The following is a 26,328-nucleotide window of genomic DNA, read 5'->3' on the forward strand; positions in this document are numbered from 1 at the left end:
ACAAGTGATTAGTCCTATTAGCTAGTTGACTGTGAAGATAAAGTTAAGCCCTGGTTGTCTGAATGATAAAGTGCACCTTAATGACCAAAAGCCATAATGTTTAACTATTTGATCCTTTTTCTTTAATAAAAGATCGCCCCCTGCTCTCCCAGAAAAGTCAGACTGCCCTCAGCAAAAAGATAAAAATACATAACATTGCCCTTTATATCCCGAAAAGCAAAAGTACATTTCTTTCATTCACAGTTGATTCAGGTTAAGAAAATAAACTGTAAACTGATATATAGCAAATATTTTTAAGAGAAAAGAATGAGGAGCTTACCATGATTTGTAAAAGGCAGCTCTCACTCTGGCGTGGTAGCAGGACTCAGGTACAATCACCTCAGAAACACAAATTAATGCATATTCCTTCTCCGGAGTCATTCGAGTCGTCCCTCCCTCTCTCGCTCTCCATCCTTTTTTTTTTTTACCAGTGCACCCCTCCCTTTCTTTCACATCACACACCATTACATCCACACTGCAACACACTGCCTTGCACACAGCCACCAACTTAAAAATCAATTCCAACTTGTCACGTTATGTCAACCACTGAGGCCAAGGCTGAAACCATAAACCCTGCAATTACGGAAAGAACAGAGGAACTAGGAGATGTTTCCCACCTGCTACAGCTTCCTTCTATTCCCACCAGTCAGATGACGGTGTTGGACTATTGCAGACTTTCCCCACCGTTCCTCATCCATCCCAGGTTCCCCCCATGCTTCAGGTAACATCCCATGAACTTATGAGTACATTGTGTATTTTATGTTGGTAACTTGCACTAGCAATTGGTATGTTGTTTGCTAAGTAGATTTATTTTTTGCCAACAATAGTGATTTCAAACTAAACATGTTCCTCATTCAGACCTACTGATGGATTGTGTCCTTTTCAGCCTGTAGCTGATAATGGTTTCTTTAGTTTCACTCCAGCAAGACTTACAATCTGAATTCAATCACCTGATATCCCTTGAATTTATATTTGTTATTTCATCAAATAATGTGAGTGTAACGCTATAATATCATTTTTTGCCAGGGCCAGAGTGTGGCCACGAATGTAATTTTAAATGCTCATTCATCCCGAGGGTCTACTCAGGAAACAGAGGTCGACCTGTGCCGATACTTCATGCAAAACCTCCTCACTGAATTGATTTGGTTTTCTTCAGTCCTCTTTTGAGAAGACAAATGGATCATGGGTGTTGTGTTTTTTTCAAGAAACCTGTTGCGTCTTAGAGGACTGACAGCAGCGAAGGAAGGACCCCTCGTTTGTTCTGTGAGTTGAGACAAAGAAGAAAATCCTTTTCTATTCACAAAAATATTTAATTTGTCATCCATTTTTTTTGCTTTGCATCCTCACAAGTTAATTTTCAGTTCAGTTACAAATACAATCTTGTTTTGAAGTGTTTGGTTTGTAGATGAAAAGCAAACATTATAGTCATAATAGAAAATCTAGGCTTGTTTACTCATGTGTTAACTGCATTGATAACTTAGATTTAACTGTTTTCAATGTAGTCAGGTCGAACGCGAAATTAAAGCAGATTTAAGTCCTGTGTTTTGAATTTTTTACTTTACATTTGGACTACTCTGAATTTATAAGGATAATGTTCTCTAAAAATATACATATTCTGTCTTGTTGCATTTTCTATTGGGGGCTGAGCCTTTTCCTCACACCTCTATCTCTTTACATATAGTCGTTTGCTGCTTTATTAATGCTCTGAATGCCGTATATTATTCTTTTAGTTGTGTTTTACAGTTGGGGGCTTTAAAAACCGCCAACAGGGGTAGTAACGAGTCGCTTTCTGAAAAGCATGTTTATCAGCAATTCTCAGGAAAAGGTCATGAAGTATGAAGGTGATAAGGTTGAGTGTTTTTGAGCTGTTAAAGACGACCTGACAAAACACTTACCTAGATAACGTTAACAGTATTCATATTTCCACACTTTCTGCAAACAGAAAAGACGGAAAATTAATTTGTGTCACTGTTAGTGCTTTTACTCAGGCCCTCAAACTACTTGTCTGTTTTATGCTTCTACTTCTACTCCACTACTTTTCAGAGGGGAAATATTCTACCTAAGTACAGTACTTGAGTACATGTACCTAGTTAATTTCCATCACTGGCTTCACCATCAGTATCCTGTAATTCAACACACCATCCCCTGCAGTGATTGGGCATTCAATTGAAATGGCACTAATTACGAAGTAGAGCTTTTCTTGTGCCACAAGGAGACATCATTTAGTTAACATTTCATCTTCTGTAAAAAGGAAAAGGACATGGTTTTGCACAGATTCACGGGTAAGAAAGTATCTTTAGGGACAAAAAGGAACCCACATCATAAGATTAAGAGCGTTGTTATACCTCTGAGGCTTTTCCAGCTCCTGGCACTCTACTTGTGTGGTAGATTCTGATACTGTTAAAAAACCTGCTCCCAATAGCTGTAAACATTAAGTAACAGAAGAAAAAGATCGTCCTCAACATCTTTCTCAAAGCTATGAAAACAGATTGTTATAAACCACTCTGAGCCCGGAAAGCTCTCTAAACCTTTTACTGCGGACAGGACTGAAAGTATGAATGCTAATGTATGACAGATGCTTGCATTTTCATAATTTCAAAGAGTCAGTCCAGGCTTCCTCTAATGAATAGATAACAGCTTCACAGAGGAAGCAAAAATCCCGCAGAGCAGTTTCTGTCCAGGTAATTGTTTGATTGAACTGCTGAATGCTAATAAGTAGATCCTATACTGTGTCTGAACAAATGTTGTGATTAGTGTGCTCGACGTCATGCTCTGCATCCAAAATGTGTTCAAACCCACAGACATTTATTTGAAGTTCCAGTTGAGATCCCACCGTTTCCAGAGCAAACATGCCAGTCTTGATTTTCGGGTAATGTCAATAAAATGAAAGATATCTTGAATATGTGTGGTTTAACATTTCACTAAGTGTAAACAACAACAAGTTGATACAGAAAAGTGATAATGTCAGTGCAAAAAAAGTTATTTTTTCAAACCTTAAAGCTACTAAAGGAGCTACATTTTATTTACATTTTTTAAATAATTGATCATTCACTTCACTGCATTTCCATCAGCAATAAGCCCAGCGATGTCACACACACAAAGCAAACCTCTGATGGAAAATACATGAATAGTTTATCATTTCTGTGTGTCATCTTTACACGAACTGCTGGATTTTGAGAGTGGACACAAAGTCAGAATTAAAAATAGATGATAAAGAGGTATTCTATTATTATTCTGGGATTGTATCTTAAAATAAACTCCTGAGGGCTCGTGGGAGTTTTAAGCAGGGGTGTGCTGATAAAAATGCAAAACGTTTTCAGAGAAAGGAAGAGATTTTTTTGAAAGGGCACACTGATTAAAATAGGCTGGTGAATTATTCGATGTGCACATGAAACAGATTCATTTCATCTATTAAAGTCATCTCAGCCAATAAAATATTCATAACAACTGTAAGATCCAATATATTGCTGTTCATTTCAGGAGGTACGTATTATTCTCTATCCTCAGCTGTCCAAAGCACCATAGTGGCATCTAGTGGGACTGAGGGGTAAACAAAAGAAATAACAGATTTATACTGAACCACACAAGAAGATAAATGATACTACACACACACATACAGAGAAAAATATACAGTGAAACATCAGCTCTGTGACATTCATGTAAAATACAACAACAACCTGTTAGACAAACAAGATGGATGCAAATTGAGCAGATGAGGTGGCACATCAGGTTTTAGTCTGTCAAGTGGAGGCACGCCTGGACAGGAAAAGGTGTTGTTTCACAGGATGCTCTATCTTCAGTTTCTATTCAGCAAGAACAGACACAGGAAGAGCAGCAATTGATGTGCTAAAGAACTGAAAGCGAAACTGCACTGTAGGTAAGAAGACGAGTCTTCTTCCACAAACTGTCGGTCAGAAGACAGCTCTGTGAGGCTGTATTTAGGCACAACAGTGCTTTGAGGCAAATGCTAACGTCCGACTGCTACAGTTCCCCCGTAATACTAAGGCTGGATCCCCCTCCGGACCCCTAATTATTGCATAATGTGGAGAACCAAACCTATTGGGGTGTTTAATGGACTGCATTATTTTGAGCTTTTCTAGTTTTAGTTCATACCGTGGTGGCAGAGGTTATCATACAAAGTGCCACCTGTTCCTCAGGACCGCTAAACATTCATAGCACGCTCACTGACAATTTGGGGTTCAGTATCTTGCCTAAGGAAACTTCAACATGTAGATTGCAAGGGCCAGGGATCGAACTGTCGACTTCCCGCTTAGTGGACGACTAGTGTACCTCCTGATATAATAGTTGTGCTTAATATTTTTGGTATCCCTAAAATCGCATGTGGCCCCAGCCTGGCCTCCACATTTTAAATGGTCTGGAACCGTCATGGCAAGACCTCAAATAATTGTTGAAATATGAAAGTGGACCAACACACACCAACATTGCTATCCCAGCATGGCTGAAATCATCCTCAAATAAATCTGGACAGAGCTGCATTGTCCAGTAAACGTTCACCCACAGCCAACCTCAAACAGAAATGGTCTCCATCTGCTTTGTTCTACTCTCCTTCACTTGTACTTTCTTCATCAAGTACGCCATTTTCCTCTTCTCTTGTTGCTCTCTGAAAAAGGATGCAGAGATTCTCCTACGCAGCCGTCTGGCGTAAACCTCGAGGAACACTAGCGAGTAGCTCATCGCCCAAAGACATCCCAGCAGGAGTGTGACTCCCAGGTTCGGAGCTGAAGTCGTCGCCTCACAGAGCGATGGCTCGGGGTTGAAGGTCCACTTGTAATCCCTGTGGAAGTTTGTGAGCTCCCGTGTGACACAGGATTGTGGGATGATACAGAAGGCAGGGGGGAACCACTGAACCTATCAGGAGATAAAAAAGAGCAAATACTTGAAAAAGTCAGGAAGCAAATACTGCAGGAACAATAAAAAGAGCTGCAGTGATGTCTTACCTTATAATTGACACTTATGCTGGCAGATGTCGGTGGAAAATCCACTATCCACGGCACGATCGCCTGAACTATGTGATACACAGCATAATCCAAAGCTACTATTAAAGTTATTGCAATGAAATATAATGTTACCACAACCAGGGATACGAAACAGGAGGTACATTCCTGACTTGTTATTTTGCAGCTTGTGGGATACGTTTCATTTTTCTCTCTTTGCAGGGGCCCTCTGGAGATGTAGCCATTATCAAACTTAACTGATGCCAGATACGATTTTAAGTAGCGGGCAGACTCAAAGATTAGTATAGCCACAAAAACGGCAGCGAGGATCCTGTTCGACAGCAGTTTGTATTCTTTTAGCAGGTTCCTGGCATGTGAGAAGTTGACCTCTATCTGCGCAATCATCTTAGTAAACCTGCTTTTGACTTCTGACACATCCACATGGGTGAAATGATCCAACTTCCTCAAGTTGGTGACGATGCTCAAGTCTTCCCTCTTCACTTTGATGGCTTCCTCTACGAGGTCTCGCTTTGCGTTATTCAACAGTTCAGATGAGTTTAACAAAGTCTTTGTGAATCCCTCAGCGGTGCACTTTAAGATGTGAGCGACCACCCCTACGTTCACCGTGATATTGGGGACGACGTTCAAAACTAGAATCATGACAGAGGCTGTGATGAGGAGTTTGCGTCCCTGTTTGGTGCAGACGGTGGGCAGAGTCATGGTCAGCACACAGCGCAGGGGGTGACACAGGAACGAGACCAGAAACATGGCCACGCTGTAGATGCAGGCGGTCTGAATGGACGCTTCATGGCTGTATTTCAGAGTTTTTGACAGCCAGTGATGAAGCAGGCCGCCAGTGACAACGGTGAGTGTGAGACAGAGAGACAGTAGAGTCGCGACGTCTCTGCCGGCAGGTGCAGGTGCAGAGTAAACATCCCATAGATAAAGCAGGACAGATTTTAAAGCCTGTCTGAAAGATCCGGTTCTGTTTCTGAGGAAAGAAAACACAACCTGAACAAAGCTGAGGAATAGTTTTGGGAAATATTTGCTTTCTTGCAGAGAGTTAGATGAGAAACAGCAGACTGTTAGCTTAGCTTAGCATAAAGACTGGAAACAGGGGAAACAGTTAGCCTGGTTCTGTCCAGATGTAAAAAATGAATAAAAATCTGCATTTCTTTTTTTTTTTACTGATTAAACAAAGGAGATAAAACTTGTTAATTACTTTAGAGGTGTTTTTCTGACTACAGCTAAAGCTAACCGGCTGCTGGCTTCAGCTTCATATTGACCGGACAGACAGAAGAGTGTGATTGGTTTTCTCATTAAACTCTAGGCATGAAAGCAGATGAGCAAAACTCCCAAGATGTTACACTATTACCTTAAGTTTGAAGCTACAGGTGATTAGCCTAGCCTAGCACAAAGACTAAGCTCAGGGGGAAACAGCCTGGCTGTCTCCAAAGCAGAAAAAATCCCTGCTCACAACAACTCTAAATATTAACTAATTAACACACTGTATGCTTGTTTAATCTGTCCAGAACAGAAATGTAAAAAAATAATTTGTAGTTCCGTGTATCAGGATTAAGTATTTATTTATAAAAAAAAATTTAAAAACGATCTGCTCATTTCTTCTGTGCAGTGTCTTCCCTTTAAAACCACATATTGACATGTTTCTCATGTGACTCTTGTCAAGAAAGCAAACTTATTTTCCAAAATGTCAAATAATTTTTTTTAATATAGCCCAATATCACAAATCTGTACAGGAGTATGAATTCTGCAAAATATCACTTTGCATATGCAATTGATTACTCTAACAGTGCTGTAAAATAAAGAGTAATTTGAATGAGACATTTAAAAATTACAGTTGTGTAATTTTACAGAAAAAATACTGCAATTATCAATGATGCAGGCCTCAAACTGTTAAATTTAAGAGTAAAGAAACATGATCTACATTAACAACTTACTATATAGCCAATATAGGACTAGCCTAATGATAGATAGATAGATAGATAGATAGATAGATAGATAGATAGATAGATAGATAGATAGATAGATAGATAGATAGATAGATAGATAGAAGAAAAAGGCTAAATTAAAGATCAATAATGATTCTTACCTGACAGGAATAATAACATTCTCTGAAATAAACTTCATTCTCACGACTGATGTGACAATATGAGTTGAAGGAAAAGCAGGATTGGGAAGTGTTGTCAGATTATGAGGATTAAAAGAGGAACTTCTCTGAACAGTCACTGTCATGTTGGTATTTGTGGGTCGCCTACAAGTTCCCACGTGGGAAATATAAACCATAAATGACACAAAATCATATGGAGAGGCATGATACAATCACACGCACGCAATGTGACACAGGTCACCTTCTCAGAATGTGTTGCAATTTGTATGTTAGTTTCAGTCCGCTCACACACTGTGTTATGCTGATGTAAGTGTGATCACACATAGTTAACCTGCTTGGCTTGTGTCTGTCGCATTACTAAACTGTTTCCGGTTGCATGCTGCAGGCCTTTACACTTTCTCAGTTACACAAGTATAAACCTTTTGACTGATACACATCTTCCACCGAAGTAATTAACTTAATAAAAGAAGTGTTGCGTCATATTTTCTTATTCTAACAGGACAGAAATCAATAAAAAAAAGTAGGGCCAGTAATTAACATTTGTTCTGCCGCCTACCAGCAGTTGGTAGGTTGATAGAGTTCTATCCTCGGATTAACTGACATTCTGTTGATAGGAGCAACCATGGCAGTTTAATGTTACAACCGCCACTTTGTCAAATCTGTGATAAATACTGACAACCTACAAAACCTACTATGGAGCTATGAACTAGATCAAAGTTATATTTAACCTCCATAAACCTTTCCTTCACTTATGTTTCGTTTGAATACATTGTTGTATTTTTCAAAGTTCAAGACCAAAATTTGAACTTTCAGTTTCAATTTTTTTTTCAAATGATTACAACTATTAGCCTGGATTTGGCTCCATATCCTACAACCTACAACCTTGCTGCTAACCTAGCTAGCTGTCTGGAGCTGATGTGTTGCTAACACTGCATTCTAAGAAACTGATAAATTACTGTTGGGGTCTCTACACATTTTACTTCTACTCTTGTGGACTCAACTCTCACTCCTAACTTTTAAAAAGCAAAGGTTGGTCAGCGCCCCTCAGCATCGGAGATAGACACGAGGAGGCACCCGGCTTTCAACTAACTCCAATTTAAATCCTCCCACAACATTAGTGGACAGTTATGTCATGTGACGTAGAATAAAGTGCACGAGAGTCTACTTAGGGCCAGATGACCATTGTTTGTGTCCCATGCAAAACTAAAAGTAAACGCTGACATTTTGTCACTTGAGTCATTAAGTCACATGAGTTGTAAGTGTCGATGCACGATGAGTCTTTTGCTACTGTAGTTTTGTTGCCTAATACTAACTTCCTGTGAAGACAGAAGTTTACTTTGAAAGGACACATGCATGTTGACACACACCTTGATATATAACAGGTACCTAGTGCGTCGATCTCCGATGCCAAGGAGCACTGACCAAGCGTCAGTATTTGACGAGTTGGAGTGAGAATGTGAACTATTTGAATTACTGTGTTGTACATCCTGTGTTTGTTCCTGACATGAGGGACAATTATTCTAATATCACAGTTATCTATGTGTTTGCTTGCTACTGAACTTATTCATTTTACAATACCTTTGGTTTAGCTCTTATGTCACAATTATTTCATCTTTTGCCCAACACTGTTTTTGCAATTTCACATTTGCTTCCAGTAAACATTTCAAAGGCGAACTGTTCTCTTCAGTCTTTATTACAAGTGTGTTGAGCTCACTGCATAGCTGTGCACCTCCACTAGTGAAGGCAGAGAAACTTTATTAGAGCCTCCCACTATCTCTCTCCTCAACACACACACAGATTTTAAATATACAGTTGGGTACATCCTGTCTTGGTCTGTGGCTTTTGGTTGAGTATTTCAGAGTTTTGCACAAATTAACCAGCCATGCACAAGTTAAACATTGTTGTTGGTTATGACACCAAACAAACATTGTAAGTAATTTACAACGGTGTGCTCTCTCTGTGTGCACGGAAGTGAAAATGTGTTAAAATAGGTGCTAAACCTGCAGCAGTACAGCTATAGATCATCAAAACCTGAGGATTGAGGGTTACATTTTGTATCAAAACTAAAGCAGAATTCAGCTGTTGCAAATATTCTGAAAGCAAAGTCCTTCTCATAATGAACCTTAATGCTCTCCTCACAGCCAAATGCATAGACCACATGCAACTAAATTAGCAGTATTTCATTCATTTTCTTTTATATCATCAAAATACAGACAGTTTATTTGTAACAGCAGTTATATTAATGCAAATCACTCTATAACAAAATTCATTATTCGGATTCATTAATGTAGAAAGGTTTTTGAAAATATTGTTTATGTGCTGTGGATTTAAACATGTGCCATATAATACATAAACGAGTAACATGATCTCTCAGGGATTCTAACCAAAAGTCAAAATATAATAATATATTTATATCAAATATATATTTAAAAATAATTATTCACAGAGGTATCTCTCATTCTTCCAGCAGAGGTGAGCATCAATACCAACAGCACACTCAGCAGTCTGACTGGTGTTTCTCTTCAGAGCTCCGGCTGTCGCTGTTGTTGAGGTTAAATGTCTCTCCTGTCCAATTTTAGGAAGGCAGAGAAATATTGTTGCTTGTTTTTATCTCGTTGCACCATTCTTATGTTAAAACTTGGAGTGTGCCAAAAAAATAACAGTTCACAGCAGGAATTCCTGACACTTGAGTGTCACAAACTTATTAAATGCGTCATAACAGGTAACAGCTGAAGCTCCCAGACGTCTACAGACAGACATTTGTCCCCGTTTAGTGTTAAATCTTTGTACAATCGTCGGATACTCTTTGGGTGTGTAATCAGAGCGTAGCATTGAGTGACAGGACAGGTAATAGGTGCACATCAGTAACGAGAGCAGACGTGTTAATGGAGTGTGCCCATTCTGGATATGTGTTCAAGTCAAACATGGCAACGCCCCACGTGTTCATGGCCAGAGAGACAGAGAGGATGCCCAGGATGTTCATCACAATGCCAGTTTTCACCTGAGAAGACAGGAGCAGAAAACATGAAGGTAGGGGATAAAAGGAACATTACGTGTCTGGTGCGAGGATCTTACCATGTCTTTGACCATGAGATGTCCTGATGCAAAGGCGATGGAGTTGGGTGGTGTGGAGACTGGCAGCATGAAGGCATATGAACATCCTATTGTTGCAGGTATCATGAAGTACAGAGGATTCACGGAGACGTGAATAGCCTGCAGAGACAAAGACAAATCCAGCACGTTTTTAAAGGTAGGATGTTAATCATTTCATTCAGACTTTCGCTGGCGCCATTATTGCAAACTTATTTCATATGGGAAAACATTGGTTAAACCCAACAAAGCATTGTATTCAAAACAAGATCTGATGGTGTCCAAAGATACCAAATATGTCGGCCACAGCTGAGAAGAAAATGACACACACAACGTCTTGATTCTTCTATTTGATGTAAAATGGTGAGGCCATAGAGAAACTGCCTTGTGTCTGACGTGAAATAGGACTAGCAGTCTAATGCCACGCTAGCGGCTCTGTAGGTTACAGGAATTACTTTGGTCATTCGACTTTATCCTCTGTGGGCCATGAATGTTTGTACAACATTTAATGGCAATCCATTCAAAATGAATTTCAGACTGTACCTAAAGCCCCATTGCCAGCTTTTATAAAAACACAGTTTAATCTAAGTGCACAGCTAAATGAGGGAATTAATGTTCACTTCACCCAAATTCTCACTCACCTTTAGGGCTATGCAGGTAGTTTGGGTTTAATTTGTGTTGAGGTATCCATTTCTGAAATGTTTGACTCCCGCACAGTAGAATGGACGGGAATTATGTTTTGTTTCCAGATTGAAAAATTACATTCAGACCAATTAAAGGCAACATCTCAGTATCTAACAAAATCAGTGTCCCAGTAAATTTGGATAATCTGCAAAACACACTGTCAATAGTTTTCATTTATTTGGTAAAAAAAAAATATTTCCAATGAAAACTGTTAAAAATATTACAATCTCAACACCTGGGAAAATTAAACCAAAAGCATGTGCATGGCTACATATCGCTAGAGGTTAGTAATATGGGTGAACTTTCAAGTATAGTACTGGGTCGTCATGGTCCGATACGTTTTTCATTTATATGATAACTCAGTCACTAAGCCTCCTATACATCCTGTAAACAATTCTCTGAGTGCGTAGTTTGCAGTATAGGCACCGCTGCAAAGTACAAAATCCTCCAGATAATGATTACTGACAACAGCAGTTAATGTCCAACAGGCTGCAAACATAAGAACATTTTACAACTCTGCTAAGCCTTTGACTAACATAAAGTACAAGGTCAGAAACAAATCCCGTTCCCTGTCAAGTTTACGATTTTCCACAGCGTGTCTTGTAACTGAGTCTGCCAGTTCATCTACCTGACTGTCATCTTAATCATCAACAGAGACACACAGCTAAAAGAGAGCCTCACCCACAATATGTCTTTAAGTTCTCTTACCAGTTCAGCAATGACGGGTAAAAATATGATAACTGTGGCAGTGTTGCTGGCGAACTCAGTGAAGCAGGCCAGGAAAGCAGTGATCAACATCACAGCTGCAGCAGGAGGGACCTCGGCCAAAGGCTGGAGGTGGCCCCCGATCCATGTGGCGAGTCCAGATTCCTGCCAAATGCCACAAGATTGGGGTCAAAGGTCAAAGATCAAATCTCAACATAATAAAGCAAAGTGGAGAACAGAACCGAGCAGAGCAGAGCAGCACAGAGCAAACAGGACAGAGGAGAGATACATTTATTACACAGACTTATGACAAGTAAACTTTTACAGTTTAGAGTCACTAATCCTGCATTCAGCAGGAAGGAAACTAAACTATTAAAGGATTAGTTCCACTTTTTGGTATACTTATTCACTTTCTTGTCTAGAGTTAGATGTGAATAGGGAAATAGCACCAGTATTTATATATTTACATACATACAGGTATACATTAAAGGTTAGAGCGGTCCAATCCCCCGAACCACCAGGATAAATCTGGATGGGGAAAGTGAAAACCAGCGCATGCCCCTCCTTCACTGAGGTGCCCTTGAGCAAAGCCCTTAACCCCAACTGTGGTTGTACTGGACAGCTTCACGTGGGAATGTGTGGAACTATGTGGGGTGTTGTAGGGATGTTCAATTGGAATGCGGTTGTAACAACACGTTTACCTCACAACCTTTAGCCATAGCGAAGCCGCCCCCGAGCAACAGAATGATATTCCAGGGAACAGACTCCTGAGCTTTCTTCCATGATAGGAGAGGTACATAAGGAGTGTTTGATGCTGAGGAAAAATATGGAGGGAAACAAGCCATGAGCCATCAATACAAGATTTTGATGTTATTTATAATGAAATATGTCCATATATATTTATATGCACATTGTTCATGTATATGACATCACTGGTGTCTGCGGATTCGATATGAGATTCAGTATTTAGTTGGTCAAATCTGCACAAGTTACTTCCTGTACATACTTAATCAATAGCATATTCATGTTTAAAACATTCAACAGAATAAGCATCTTAAATTAAAAGATTAAGCCACAAATCCAGAGTGTTTTATTTTATGTTTTATACATTGCTGACAATTTTGACGTTGTTGTTACTATTTCTGTACTGTATCCCATACATGGGTTTTTATTCATATATTTTGGTGAGATAATGAAAAATGTTCCATACTGGTTGAAAATATAGTTGTATTCTTGACCTATTGAGACGAACAAATGAGCCCCATGATTTGCTTATTTTTTTTTTTTTTTCCTCTTGCGTCCAGCAGTTTATTTGACCAGCTGAACATACTATACACAATCGCACACACACACGCACACTCACACGTGTCTGCAGCGCACACAGAGCGGATGCGTACATACTGTACTCGCACACAACACACAAACAAAAACCCCAAAGTGTGACAACATAGTTCTGAGAGATTATTGTAATCACAGAAACAGAGAAACTACAGTTTCAGCTTCAGACGGGAAATGTTCTCAGACTCTCTAATCTACATTATTAACATTCCTTGACATATTTGCAGTATTTGCAACAGTTGCGCTGGAAGATATATGAACAAATATTTGTTCATCAATATTAACTGCTGACTCGCCACAAGCCGCTAACTGGTTGCTTCAATTTGTTATCTCTTTGATAAATGATATTCTCACTTTGTTCCTTTTTACAGCCCTTATTGTGTGGCACAAATCTAATCAAATATGTTTATTTCTACGATAACTTAAATGACATATATACATATATGCATATAGTACTAGGTTAATTCATCGTTAACAGGGGTATAGTAAAAGCTCACTGACCTTGAGGGTCAAACCACCAGCTCAGAGAAGGTTTCTGCGACGGGAAGAAGAACAACATGGACACAATGATCACACCAGTGACTGCGTCTGAGACGTACCTGCAGGGCAACGAGGACGGGATCATTATCATACATAGAAACGGATAATTTCCAAACAAGAAATTATGTCATCACAAATAAGCTACTTTATTTTTATTTTTTTTATCAAGTGCACCTTTCTTACCCTTTTGTAAAAAACACAGACCAGCCGGGGATGAATTTGGGATCTCTTGTGAACAGCAGAACTGCAAACAATACAAAAAAGAAAGAGATAGCTCCCTCTGCAAAACTGAAAGGGAAGTTAAAGTCAGTAAAATGGCTCTGTGATAAAAAAATTAAAAAAAGAATGCACACATTCATCCTGTGTTGCATGAGATTTGAAGACATACACGAGTCCTCACCATATGGGCCCTAGTTTTCTGTAATCGTCCTCTATAAGAGCCCTTGCTCTGGCCTCGGCCTGAGCTCTCCGGTCCTGTTTCGTGAAGCACAACCTGCATAAAATAAAACAAATACAGTACGTGACACATATTTCAAGGAGAACATTACTGTACTTGATATTTACAAAGATGAACAAACCATGGTCATTCTGACAATAAACAGTATTTTCTCTCATAGAACCATCGAGACATTTTGCCTTTAATGTGTTGGCTCGAAATGGGATATCAGTCCAAATATTATTTAAAAATTATTTGATAAAACTTCTTAATCTGCAATAAGCAAACGTCTGACACCCCATTACCGTGCATTCAATCCCCCGTGGAGAAACGCGATCCAAATCCATCCCAAAAACAGGAAAACAAGCATGAGCGGGAAAGCGAACGCAAACCAAGAGCCAAAGTTGATGTCTTCGCAGTCTGGAAAGTAGCTGTGAAACAAAGACAGTTTTGTCAAACTGCTGGAAAAGCATTGTTTAGAATGAAGTTTTTACTGTATAAAATGCTGTACAAAATAAAGAAGTTACCTTTTCAGCTGTCCAATCAGGATGAGGTTGGGCGTGGTGCCGGTCAGTGTGGCGGTCCCTCCAATACTCGCTGCATAAGGAATACAGATCAAGAATCCTTTCCACACCTTCAGTTGATACTCCGACTCCGATCGGATCTCCTCAGCCGTACTCTTGTCGCTCTGCTCTGTCCCATCCGTCCTTTTTCAAGTTTTAAGAGACATAATTACTTCAAATGAATTGTGGACAAGCACATGAACTCCCCCAGAGTTTGGAGAAAGTTATTTTCATCAAAAGAGTTCAACATGACTTTAGGAAATACGCATATTTGCTTTCTTGCCGAGAGTAAGATGAGAAGATTGATACCACTCTCATGTCTTTACAATAAATATGGAAATTAAAGCCAGCAGCTGGTTAGCTTAGCTTAGCATAAAGACTGGGAACAGGGGGAAACAGTTAGCCTTGCTCTGACCAAAGCTATAATCCATCTACCTCTAAAGCTCAATAATTAACATGTTATAGCTCGTTTTTTTTAGATTTTGCCCCTGCTTGCAGCTTTGATGCTAAGCCTCCTCGCTGTGGCTTCATATTTACCATACAGCTATGAGAGCACTATTGATCTTCTCACCTAACTCTTGGTAGGAAAGCACATATCCATTTTTCCCAAAATGTCGAGCTTCCTTTAAAAAACACCATTCAAACATCATTAGAGTTGCTGGTTTCGGATTGTGTCAAACGATCTGAGTGTTTTTCTCACCCGTCGTTTGACAGCATTTGGTTTTCGGAGGGCACTGAGGGCAGTGAATGCAGCTTTACACTAGGCCGACCTGAAAGAAAGTGAAACAAAGAGTTTTTGTCCTGCAGTATAAAAATGAGTCAAATCTTCAGCTTCAGCTCTGCATGATGTTCTGTACTGTTCATATTTATGACTTTAAGTTCACCCTGCATCATTAATCACTTACCACTTGAATATTGACTAACTTTGTATTCTAGGACTCAGTCTATTGGAAAAACTGTACAAAGTTCACAACTTAAGTTATATATTAAAGAACCGTAAAGACAAGCTTAAAACAATACAGCCATCTTCTTTGCACATTTTAGTAACGTCACCTTTTGGACATCTTTTAATTAAACTAGCATTATCATTTTTTAATATATTTTTTGTCACCTCGGGGCAGTAGGAAACATTTGGTTATTTACACAACCAGCGAATATTTACTCTCTTTTAGCTCTGTTTTTGGTCTTCACTAACTCCTGAACAAAATATTGCACATTGGGTTGATCATCGCGGTGAGAGTGAAAACAGGGCCAGAAAACCAAAGAGATCAGCTGAAAGATAAAATGCTCAGTAGTACTGAGGGAAACTCATCACTAATCACTATACCTTTCACATTATGTGTAGTAGTTCCAGCCATTGTTAGAATAGCAACATTGATTAGATCAGCTCTAAGTAAACAGTCACATGTCAGGTAAGCGACATACAACGTACCATTTATTATATCACCCTCGGGGTCCTTTGTGCACTTGCAATTCTCTTTCAGGGTCTCCAGGTCTCCAAACAGACTCTCCAGGATGGCATTAGCGATAGGGAGCATCATGGCTGTGGTGGCGGTGTTGCTGAGCCACATGGACAGGGAGGACGTGGTCAGCATCATTCCCAGTATGAGCCTAGGAAAGTAATTCAATCTCAAATCAGTCATTTAAATCGCGATCATGGCTGCTGACTTGGAAGATGTTATTTTTGAAATAAGCACTCTCACATACAGGATAACATTGATATTATTTTGTCAATAAATCCCACAAAACGTCCATGTATTTGTCTCTTTCTCGACAGATTTTGACTTCCCTGCCCTGTCTGTGGCTCCAACACATAAAGACTGAAGACATACATTCACACCTATCTTTTTTAACATCTTTTGATTTCCTAAAACAGCTGGACACTGCACTTTTTATAGCAAACATTGCTCAAACAGGGACAAATAGTGTTTTTGTTGAGGACTATTTTCAGCTGCGGATTAATACACATTGGGTGATAGTGAGTATTGTCAGCAGCAGGATGGTGCATGTTGGATCGACTCGAAATAAACTACAGAGCCCATATTCATCATAATAAAAGAACATGTTTCGTGGTGCAACTGTGTGGCTCACTGAAGTGTTTTTAATAGTTAGAACAATTGAGCTCTATGGCACAGAGGAATAAGATATAACAGGATTTGGCTATACTTGTAAATTCCTTGCTGGTTTTGTACTTTTCATGAGATTTGTTGGAAATGAGAAAAATGATAGAATTTCATTATTTTCTCACCAGGCTGGTTTTACGCCGACGATAGTGAGGACCTTCAGGGCGATTCTGCGATGCAGGCCCCACTCCTCGATGGACGACGCCATCAGAAGACCGCTGAGGAAAAGAAAATTGGTTTCGAGGAAATACTGAGGGCAGACTCTTTTGGATGGAAGAATTCCCAGTGTTGGGAAGAGGCAGACCGGAAGCATCGCAGTGATGGCCAGAGGAAGGGCCTCTGTGCACCAAAATATAGCCATCAGCACCACCACATAAAGACATTTTCCCTCCTAAAAGATAAGCAACGCATGATTGTTAATGTTCAGCCAAATTCAGAGATGAGAAAAAAAAGAAGGAAGCAAGTTAACAACACAATTGTGTTTCACAAGTGATGGATTACAGTAAAATAAAGTACATGAAGAATAGTGTACAGTTCATTGTGGCATTTCTGCAAATTACTACTTTAACGGCTGGTTTAGCAAATAATATTTGACATATTTATTTTTTTATTGCTACAACTGAGAAACTTGTACTCTATTTAAGTATTTCCATTGTAAGCTACTTCATTGACTACTTCTACTCCACTACCTTTCAGAGGGAACTATTATACTTTTTACTCCACAGCATCTATTTAACACGCATTAAAAAAACACATGATATGCTTCTTATTTTAAGGCTATGATATGATGCTGTACTAATTTGGTACACAAAGTAGAAAAAACTTTGAAAGGATCCGATCTGCATAAAGGATATTTTCTGATAATACTTCTGTACTTTTACCTAAGTAGTACAAAGGCTACTTAGACTGTGGTATTTCTACTTGTATTGCAGAGGGTCTGAGTACGTCTTCCACCACTGAGCCTGTAATTAATTGAATTCATTTTCCATGACGAAAAGACACTCACGTGAACTAATAGCGTAAAACCACTCACCTTCTCCGGGAGAGTGAAAAGGAGCGGCAGAAACAGGAGAGGAACGAGCAGGACAAGCAGCTGTTTGTGGACGCACCACAGCTTCTTGGACACAACTGACATTTTTCCCGAGTGAAGCGTTGCTCCGTTTGGAGAAGGAGCAGCAGACTGGCCGAGAGGAGTCAGGACGCACTTTGAAGCCTCTATCCCACTTCACAGAAGATTAACTACGCCTACTTGTCATGTGCGTCGCAAGTGTGTAGTCAAAAGATACACAAAAAAATAAAATACGGGGAGACACATTTAAAACTTTAAAGCACTGTTGTATATTTCAAACTAAAACAAGCAAATATTTAAATGTGGATCTGGTTCTAATACAAACACAGCTAATCGTGAGATATGTCTATTTGCAAGATGCTTTTTTTTAATAAAGTAGTAATAAGTAGTAATAAAATTAATAAAAAGTAGTAAATGTATATATGTATATGTATATATATATAATATATATATATATATGTATACCACTCTGATTCAAGGGCATATACCACTAATATAAACTTTCAAGCGGCACCTGCCTTCAGGAAACGGTGTGCCGTTGGAAAAGTATAGGTACCTATCCCTGAAGTGGTGCTGTTGTTCAGTGGTATACCTCCTATTTCGTCATGGAGGGCCAACTGGATCCTCAGTTGGCCCTCTCTCCTTCCGGAGATACCCATTTTGGTTTTGGTTGGTTATGTTGTTTATACAACACTGCATATACACTTTACACGCACCCACTCACTTACACTGCTGAAATGACTGACTTCACATGTCACTGTTAGTTTATGTTTGTCTTTTATGTTACTTTAAACCTAATAAATAATTGTTAAACTGCTTCATTGAATGCATCTTCCTTTTTTATCATGGCCGTTCGGCCCTGTTTGTGACAATGTAATACAAATGTCCCTTTATTATTTGTCTTGAGAACATATGTATTAAACTGCAACAATTACGTATTGAATGTCTATTGCGATTATTTTATTTGTTGGAAATTAAATGCAAAACTATTGGGTTGTATCACCCTTTGTAAATGTTACAGGTCCCAGCTTGAAAGAGCCTGGTAACAGATGCCTGAGAAAACAGGAAATGAGACAGGCAAACATATTGCTTCTTGATTCAGTGTCTTCTCAAGCTATTTTATTTCACACTTCTTTAAGTGAAAACAATCTCCTGTATATGTTTCTCCATTTCTTCATGACAAAACAAAAATACATTAAATTGTCCTAAACAAAATAAACAAAGGTTACACTACTATTATTACATTAACAAATGCCATTACTAGTTTGGTCAACATATCTGTCGTCGCTTGGGATAAAACCCTTCCTAACTGCACTTTGGCAATGTGCCCACAGTCACTGTGGCATATGTGAGGAAGACACCATTCCAAATGGCGGCGCTGCTATCACATACCGTAATCCAGTATACGGTAGGATACCATAAAAGTAAGTTACGGTAGCTTCACCGTATAAAAACAGTAAAGTACTGGTGTCCCTGCTGCCAGTAAATTACCGTTATTTTACGGTGAAATTGTTTAGAGTGCAGAAGAAAATGGCAAAATGTGTGTCAGTTCAGGATTTTGTTCTTTGGTAAAGTCCTGGAACAACAGGAGGATTACGAGCTTTAATCAAAGGCATCAATTTCATGAGGCAAAGCATGAGAAAAGAAAGGTGACTGCTGGTGATGAGGGGTTAAAAGTGTTCAAAGTTTGACAAGGACATGGACAGGATTACACAGAGCATCCATTGACACTCATTGTGTCCTCCATGCCAACTCCAAAAGATGGTGGACATGGGTTTGTCTGTTTGAAGGGTTTACAATGGTACCATTTTTATAATATTGAGAGTTCTTGTTTCAACTGCATTACCTGCACTTCACTACTGATTTGGGTTAAAGTAAGTAAGTGGTGTTACTAAAAGCTACTGTGTCTGACAGTCTGCTCCATGCAGTCCAGGTTCTGGTTCTACCATGCCTTCCGTCCCTCCAGAGGGCCCAGCAATACAGCACCTAAGCCTGGTCTTGGTCTGTTTGAGGTGGGGTGTTCACTGGGCTGGACAGCCCCCTGGCTTTATCCCACAGGACCTAGCCTCTAGCAAGCCCCACTGTGCTCTGCTCCTCCACCAAAGAGCCTCAGGGAAGCCGGCGGGGACTGCTGGCGGTCTTGTGGAGCATCTCTTGAGAGAGCTCCAGCAAGCTCACAGCGGGGTTTGTAAGCCTGACTTACTGGCTCTGGCTGGCTAGCTATCCACCCCCGCAGGTGCTAGCTTCCCAAAAATGCTGGCGCAAATTTTCGATTCACCATTAATCTAAGTCACTCCACACAGACCTGTAGTGTTTAATGAGCCAGTTAGCATCATAGCTAGGGTAACTTTAACTTTAAAAGCAGTCAGGAGCCAATCAGAAGCAGAGTAGGGGTGGGTCTTCCAGGAAGGCAATGCATGCCGGTTAGATATGTGGCCAACTTGATCATGACTTGGTCTGAGGTCATGCACACGCGGGCAACGATAACCTCACAAGATCGAAGCAGCCGCAGTTTTTAGAGACAGACGCCGCAGTTGCTCTCCACCGACGCCGTTGCTGTCAACAGATCAAAGACCTGATTGGTTCTTAGTTTTGACAACAAACAGGTTTTGTTGAAAATCCTAATTTTCTGTGTATTTGTAATATTTAACGGTAGATTGTAGGCCATTAGCCTCATGTTGTGCAATGAAGGTTTAACCTGTTAACAATAGTATCCAGTGTAGTTGATAATAATAATAAAAGTAATGAAGGTTATTTATATAGCACTTAATATAGCACTTAATGAACATTGATTGCAATGTGTTTTACAAGACAGACACAAACAGAACAAATGATAGTACACAATGCCAGATACACACATTTCTACAAACACAAATGTGGTCTGTAAACCACAGATAGCCTGAAGATGAATCCAACAGGATGTAAATGTTTCTGTGACATCCTGTATTTAAAGGCTGCTGGAAACTGTCCGACTTGACCGCAGCTTTTTGTCTCCGACCTGCTGCTGCTGCCGCCTGACCTCGTCCACTTTCCAGGCAAGGCGCAGTTCATCTCGAACGAGACAATGAACGATGTATTCAAGTTTGAAAAGGTCTAAAGTTTCATATTATCTGTCACTTTTCAACTCCAGTGGAGGAGATAGAAATGTGGCCTGGACCGTGCTAAAGGAATAATTGTGCACTTTTAACAGTTATTTTTTATTAAATTAATAAATTGATACATTTAAGAAACAGCTATTATAAAGTGTCCCACCCACATACCAGCAACAAGCACTCTGATTGGCCAGCATGTACGGTGTCAGTGCTTTCGATTGGTTAAAGCAGTGGACTGGTTGTCTGGTTCACATATCAATTGTCATTTGATGTGTGCTGTTTTTTTTATGTTTCTTTAAAATAATTGGAAAATTACATAATTAAATCAAATAAAAGTAAAGCCTTTCCAAATTGTATTAGTGATTACCGTACATTTGAAAGTAAATCATTATCTCATTAACAAAAATCTTTTTTATCATCTATATCTGTCTGCTTTTGTTTAATTAAGTGGCCGATGTATAATTTCAAAGGTACATTTGATTAATCAATTCATAATATATTTTATTAAACACTAGTGAAAGTTTACAATTATTACTCTGGCTCACTTCATGAAGCATCATATTGCAATTAAAATAATTTAAACCCCGTTTTAAAACAGTTAAATTCTTTAGAATAAATCTTGATGATTACGTTGATTTTAGATTTTGCTGACTGGTGGTGGTGTTATCTGAGGATGGGCCAGTAGGTGGTGATCTGTGCACATTTTTCTCCACTATGTACCTGCTGAGCTACACTCAGTGTGATGCCTCTGTTGTGATTTCAAATCAATATTTTCAAAAAGCAGTGATCCATTTAATGCCTTTCCTGTATTAGTTTGACTTTGTAAACCAGGAGGAGAACTCAGCGGTAGATGCTCTCTCCCTCACTATGATGATTAGTGGGTTTTACTGCAGGTGTCTGCAGGATAATAGCTGCTGGATTTCTTTACATGCCCATACAGAGGGAAGTCAATACAGACCGAAGCGCATGAATACAGATTTTCAACATGCAGCACTTTCACTTCACTTCTTAAACAGGAGCTGCACTCAGCTCAAGAGGGCTTTGCTATTTAAAAGAGAGGCTGAAACTGACTTTTAAAGATAACGTAACAGCAATTTACTGTACATCTGATAAAGGCTTGTTGAAATTATTGGTGTTTGTGCTGCCACTTCAGAGTGAAATTCTCTTTGAGCATTTGATTCTTGACAGGAACTAAAAGGAAAAAATGAGGTGAGTGAAAACCACAAGCTGGGTGATACAGTTGCTGAGTTTATTATTCAAAATTAAATGCATTATTTTACATTTATAAACAGAACAATTAAAAACATGAATTACCAGCTGAGTGTTATCATATCAGAAGTTTGTTTAAATCCCTGTGCATCGTAATCAGGTAAATTCAATGTTACAAGATCTGCTATCACAATATGGGCCATCATCTGCTCTTTACACCTGTAGCAGTGTGTGCGTGGTGGTTTTTGTTCCTCTCTCATGTCTGTTCCTGTTTAGTTATGAAAAACCTTTCTGGTTCAGTTGACCTCTTTCATGCCATTAAAAAATGCAACATGTGGTTTGGTTTAGTTCAGCACAGTGACACATTTTTACAAACTTAACTGGGAAAAACAAATATATGAATATCTCTGAAAACAAAGTAAAGTAGAATAAATAAGAATTGCAAAAATAAAATCACTTGCAATTGCTGACTGAGATGATTTGTGGGTCTATATCATTTCACAGGTCAGCTTCACCACTTATGCTGGCGTCGTCTTGAGGACCTCTTACGGACAGCTTGAATAACCTGCACGACCGGAAAAAAAAAAGAGACAAAACAGCACAAGACAAATCAAGTCAGTGAATTGTTTAACTGGAAAGAAGCCCACCCACTATGTTTGTTCGAAAAATCCCTTAAGGTGGAAGTGAGCTGCTGTTAGAGGAAATGGTGCCTCAGAGGAGGAGTCAGCTCGCCTACAATCTGTCCACAAAAACAACCAAACATGATAACGTAAAAGGTGTAAAACTCTCACAGATACAAACAGCTTTACTTCTACAGGATATGGGGTTTCCAAACCAAAGAAAGAAAATACAGAAACTAAACTGTCATCAATGCTGCTTGATTTTCTGTGTCAAGTGGAATCATACAAAGTGTTACAATAACACATCTGATCATGCGTAATTCCTTTTAAAAACTATCCTCCCTGTCCACTTTATTACACCAATACATTCTAATGCAATCCCATGCAACAGCTCAGCCATACATTCTACCTCTACACAGATAATTATGCTCAGTTTGTGTTGACACTGTCAGAGAGGTATTCATTTAGCAATATGTTTACTATCAAGGTCGTAGTTAGTGCTTGTCTTGTACTGGACTACATTGTATTGAAATGTGTTTCTAATATTCCTCTCCCTCTATGTTTGTAAAGGGGGTCGGCATATATATAATATATCAATAATATATAATTATGATATTATTATAGATCTTATTAATAAACATATCGTTGAATTAATACCACTCTGATAGTGCCAACAAAAACAAAACAGTATTAACTTTGTAAAGGCAGAATTTATGGCTGAACTATTGTGTTAAACTGTTTTACATTTTACAGGATTATCTAATAAAGTGTCCACTCAGAGTAACATACAACAGATCAACAAGTCCTCCAAATAGAATATTAGGTTCGGTTCAGGCACAATTACAACTTGGCCAAGAGTAATTTACTTCTCATTGGAATGATAGATGAATCTTGGTTATAGGGATATAAACCTTCCTCTTGTGGTGTCCCTCAAGGATCCATTTTAGGCCCCATTTAACTGGAATCATATACTTCCACAGAAGGCTGTGCTAAAAAAAAACACTGTTCTACAGCTGTAATTCCCCTTCAAAACCAGGTGACGTGCAGAGGGTTATCAGAGTCAAACTGTGAATCACAAAAACATGTTCTTGCTAACAAAAGCATCTTGACACAGATGTCTTCATTTTTCAAATCTGTGTTTTAACCACTGTTCTTTGGTTTGCAAATGTCCATAACCATGCAAGAAATCTCTGTTTTCATTCTGCTTTAAATTGTATGGGTTTTCAGTAGTTTGGGTTGTAACATTTGTTACAGGAACACTCAACACAATATGTCTTTAAAGCACTGCATTGATTGGTACAGTACCTCCCCCATTCCACCTCCAGACCCCTTAAATGTTTTGACCAATTCCTCCTCGTCATTACACATTCTTGGTCATTTAAATTTTCTTTATCTACAAAGCACTTAGTTCATGTGTTTTATGAATAAATGATTGCTTCATAACCTGTAACAAATCCAAACAAATGCGTGAAGATAAATAGAGTATATTTACCCAAATGCTGATTAGAGATAACACGATTTTGGTGAGGCCCACTGCCGTGTAGCCTACAATGCTCCACATGGCTGGCATGTCTTCCTCTTGTTTGGGGCAGGGCAGGACGGGCTGAGTCGCGTTCAACACAGTGGTCATTATCATTGTTATCGTGTCAGTCCGGTTCACACACTCTGTATTTAGACAAAGAAATCAGTCTATAAAATAGATATTTCAGTGCAGACAGGTAGAAATCTATCACAGCAATAAGTCTTGTTTGATACCTAGATCGCGTCAAAGATTAAACATTATTTCTTTTAAAAATGCAACTGACAATTTCACAAAATTTCTGCACTGACATGTTTTTTATCTGAACTAGGAATTGTTTCATCAGATGTAATATTTGTCTGTTGGTTTACATTTTGTTTTATCCAATGGAAAATACACATGGAGGAAAATGCATAATTGTCACAGTGGAAAGGAAAATATTGAGTGGGTTTGAGAAGATGGATAAACTTAAAAGGGTGTTTCCTGCTGTTTGATGTGGCTCAGCATGTTCTGTGACTGTTTGCAGATGCAGAGGTTGAAGCAGACAAGTTTGGGTCATAAAAGTGAATTCATTTAAAAGTTAATTAACATGATATTGATGAAGTTCTACATTTTTGGTGCATCTTCAAAAGTTGTAACCAAATACCTCCAACACACATTTCTGAGCATTAGTATGTATTTAACCCTCTTCCCCATCAAATGCATAGTCAAATATGACTATGCATTATATATGGTATATGGTTTAACAGAGTTTAATTCCGATGTTGAAACTGTGATACTAACAACAATTACGTTGTAGACTTTAAATACTTTTGCAACTTGCATATCCTGCAACTTTTATTGTCAAATATCTACCTTAAACATCTTGTCATTACATAAGAAATCCCAAATTTAGAGATTAGATATCACAACAGTTGTCAATATATCATCCAGATATGTGTGTAGCTCAGTTCAGATGCTTTAATAGAGTGATATAAATCAAAGCTTACCGTGGACCGTTAGGTGGACTTCATGATTCTGATTTTGTTGCCCCACTTTCGCACTAATTTCACATTCGTAGGTGCCCGAGTCTTCAGGCATCACACCGGGGATCACAAGACTGTGTTTCTCTCCAAACCTGGGGTTGGGTGAACGAATGGTGCTGTACAGCCTAGTCTTGTTATCTTTACCCCTCCTGATGATGCCAACTTTTGTTTTGTTGAGCTTGTTGAGCTGTAACCAAAAAGTCATCAGTTCACATCAGATTAAATGAAAGTCAATGACACACAATCTATCAGTCTGGAATGAATCGCCGCTTAAATTTAGCAACATTTATGAATTGATTCACTGACCTTGTACCATGCCACAGAGAGGAAATCCATGCTGTCGGTGTCGACAGCTGGACACATCACTGGAACATCTTCAGAGCAGTTTGCCTTAATTTCTGTCTGACTCTGGGTTGCGTAATGTAGCAACAGCAGCTGAGATAATCAACCCGCAAATATATTCTATTAGTGTACAACAGCATCAATGAACTGAATGATTTGTGTCTGTGAAGGAAATTATCAATAACATATGAATTAAATATCATGGTTATATAAAAGTCAGATTTAACTCACCTTAACGAACAATACCTTCTGGGACATGGTTTCCAACTTCATCTGTCACTTGAGTGAGCTGTAACAAGTTGTGCTTCTTTTTCAGTTCTCTTGAAATGGAGTTACATTATTTCCTGTAAAAGGGGCGCATTTGAGCTGAGGGGGCCTGACAGAATGTGCCATCAAGTGGTGCTTTAGAGAGGTGCGTCATTACTCATGTTCAGAAATTTGTTGATTTTTATAGGACACAAGATTGGAGTTTTGGGTCACTTCCTTAACACCCACAGTTCAGTTTAGTTCAGATCGTCGTTGCGCCACAAGAGGATTTTTTTTTCAGGAAGGCAATTTAAAGAGTAATCTGAAGGGGGGCTCCACCAGTTTTACACAGGAAGTTCAGTGTACTTGCCTCACATCAGCTCATCAGCTCGCAGTATCTAGATTGCTGTTTTAACCGCAGTGGTAGTTATGCTTCCCGGCCAACATTTATTTATACCTCTAGTCACTAGACCACTAGACTCGTGGTTCATTATCTTTCACACAATATGAAAATCTTGATTTTGCTGACCTCCAGTGGTTTAATGGTTGAGTTACGTTTTAAAAAGAACTGGTTTGTCCAACTTGTGTTTATAGTTATAAGTTAC

The 26,328-nt window shown here is 39.0% G+C and overlaps 3 protein-coding genes across 3 annotated transcripts; all 3 read right to left on the bottom strand.

The window, feature by feature from the left end:
* Positions 1 to 4,566: 4,566 nt before the first annotated feature.
* On the bottom strand, positions 4,567 to 7,142 carry ocstamp (osteoclast stimulatory transmembrane protein). The gene is made up of 3 exons (XM_076102645.1): positions 7,105 to 7,142; positions 4,998 to 5,985; positions 4,567 to 4,908 (listed from the first exon to the last, which is right to left on the bottom strand). The coding sequence occupies exons 1-3, from the start codon at positions 7,140 to 7,142 to the stop codon at positions 4,567 to 4,569; spliced, it is 1,368 nt and encodes a 455-aa protein (XP_075958760.1).
* Positions 7,143 to 9,940: 2,798 nt separating this feature from the next.
* Positions 9,941 to 17,733, bottom strand: slc13a3 (solute carrier family 13 member 3). The gene is made up of 13 exons (XM_076091895.1): positions 17,635 to 17,733; positions 16,727 to 16,992; positions 15,911 to 16,089; positions 15,179 to 15,248; positions 14,443 to 14,622; positions 14,221 to 14,346; positions 13,880 to 13,972; positions 13,663 to 13,767; positions 13,441 to 13,538; positions 12,303 to 12,415; positions 11,605 to 11,766; positions 10,198 to 10,335; positions 9,941 to 10,123 (listed from the first exon to the last, which is right to left on the bottom strand). Exons 2-13 carry the CDS (start codon positions 16,960 to 16,962, stop codon positions 9,941 to 9,943), a joined length of 1,683 nt encoding a protein of 560 aa, XP_075948010.1. The 5' UTR covers positions 16,963 to 16,992; positions 17,635 to 17,733.
* Positions 17,734 to 21,990: 4,257 nt separating this feature from the next.
* Positions 21,991 to 26,089, bottom strand: LOC142949998 (uncharacterized). The gene is made up of 5 exons (XM_076091906.1): positions 25,709 to 26,089; positions 25,442 to 25,570; positions 25,100 to 25,322; positions 24,084 to 24,256; positions 21,991 to 22,536 (listed from the first exon to the last, which is right to left on the bottom strand). The coding sequence occupies exons 1-5, from the start codon at positions 25,748 to 25,750 to the stop codon at positions 22,483 to 22,485; spliced, it is 621 nt and encodes a 206-aa protein (XP_075948021.1). The 5' UTR covers positions 25,751 to 26,089; the 3' UTR covers positions 21,991 to 22,482.
* Positions 26,090 to 26,328: the final 239 nt, after the last annotated feature.

This window comes from Anarhichas minor, unplaced genomic scaffold, assembly GCF_050575085.1.
Source record: "Anarhichas minor isolate MPS153535 unplaced genomic scaffold, ASM5057508v1 ptg000003l, whole genome shotgun sequence".
NCBI classification, from domain to species: Eukaryota; Metazoa; Chordata; class Actinopteri; order Perciformes; family Anarhichadidae; genus Anarhichas; species Anarhichas minor.

Excerpts from the sequence above, each read along its gene's own strand:
- ocstamp (XM_076102645.1), bottom strand. The coding sequence starts at position 7,142 with ATGAAGTTTATTTCAGAGAATGTTATTATTCCTGTCAG. Across the intron at positions 5,986-7,104 it reads AATGTTATTATTCCTGTCAG|AAACAGAACCGGATCTTTCA; the intron begins GTAAGAATCATT and ends TTCTTTCCTCAG. Across the intron at positions 4,909-4,997 it reads GCATAAGTGTCAATTATAAG|GTTCAGTGGTTCCCCCCTGC; the intron begins GTAAGACATCAC and ends ATCTCCTGATAG.
- LOC142949998 (XM_076091906.1), bottom strand. The coding sequence starts at position 25,750 with ATGAAGTTGGAAACCATGTCCCAGAAGGTATTGTTCGTTAAG. Across the intron at positions 25,571-25,708 it reads AGAAGGTATTGTTCGTTAAG|CTGCTGTTGCTACATTACGC; the intron begins GTGAGTTAAATC and ends TGATTATCTCAG. Across the intron at positions 22,537-24,083 it reads TATCTCTAATCAGCATTTGG|GTTATTCAAGCTGTCCGTAA; the intron begins GTAAATATACTC and ends CCGGTCGTGCAG.
- slc13a3 (XM_076091895.1), bottom strand. The coding sequence starts at position 16,962 with ATGGCTATATTTTGGTGCACAGAGGCCCTTCCTCTGGCCATCACTGCG. Across the intron at positions 14,347-14,442 it reads CTGATTGGACAGCTGAAAAG|CTACTTTCCAGACTGCGAAG; the intron begins GTAACTTCTTTA and ends TTTGTTTCACAG. Across the intron at positions 13,768-13,879 it reads AGAAAACTAGGGCCCATATG|TTTTGCAGAGGGAGCTATCT; the intron begins GTGAGGACTCGT and ends CTTCCCTTTCAG.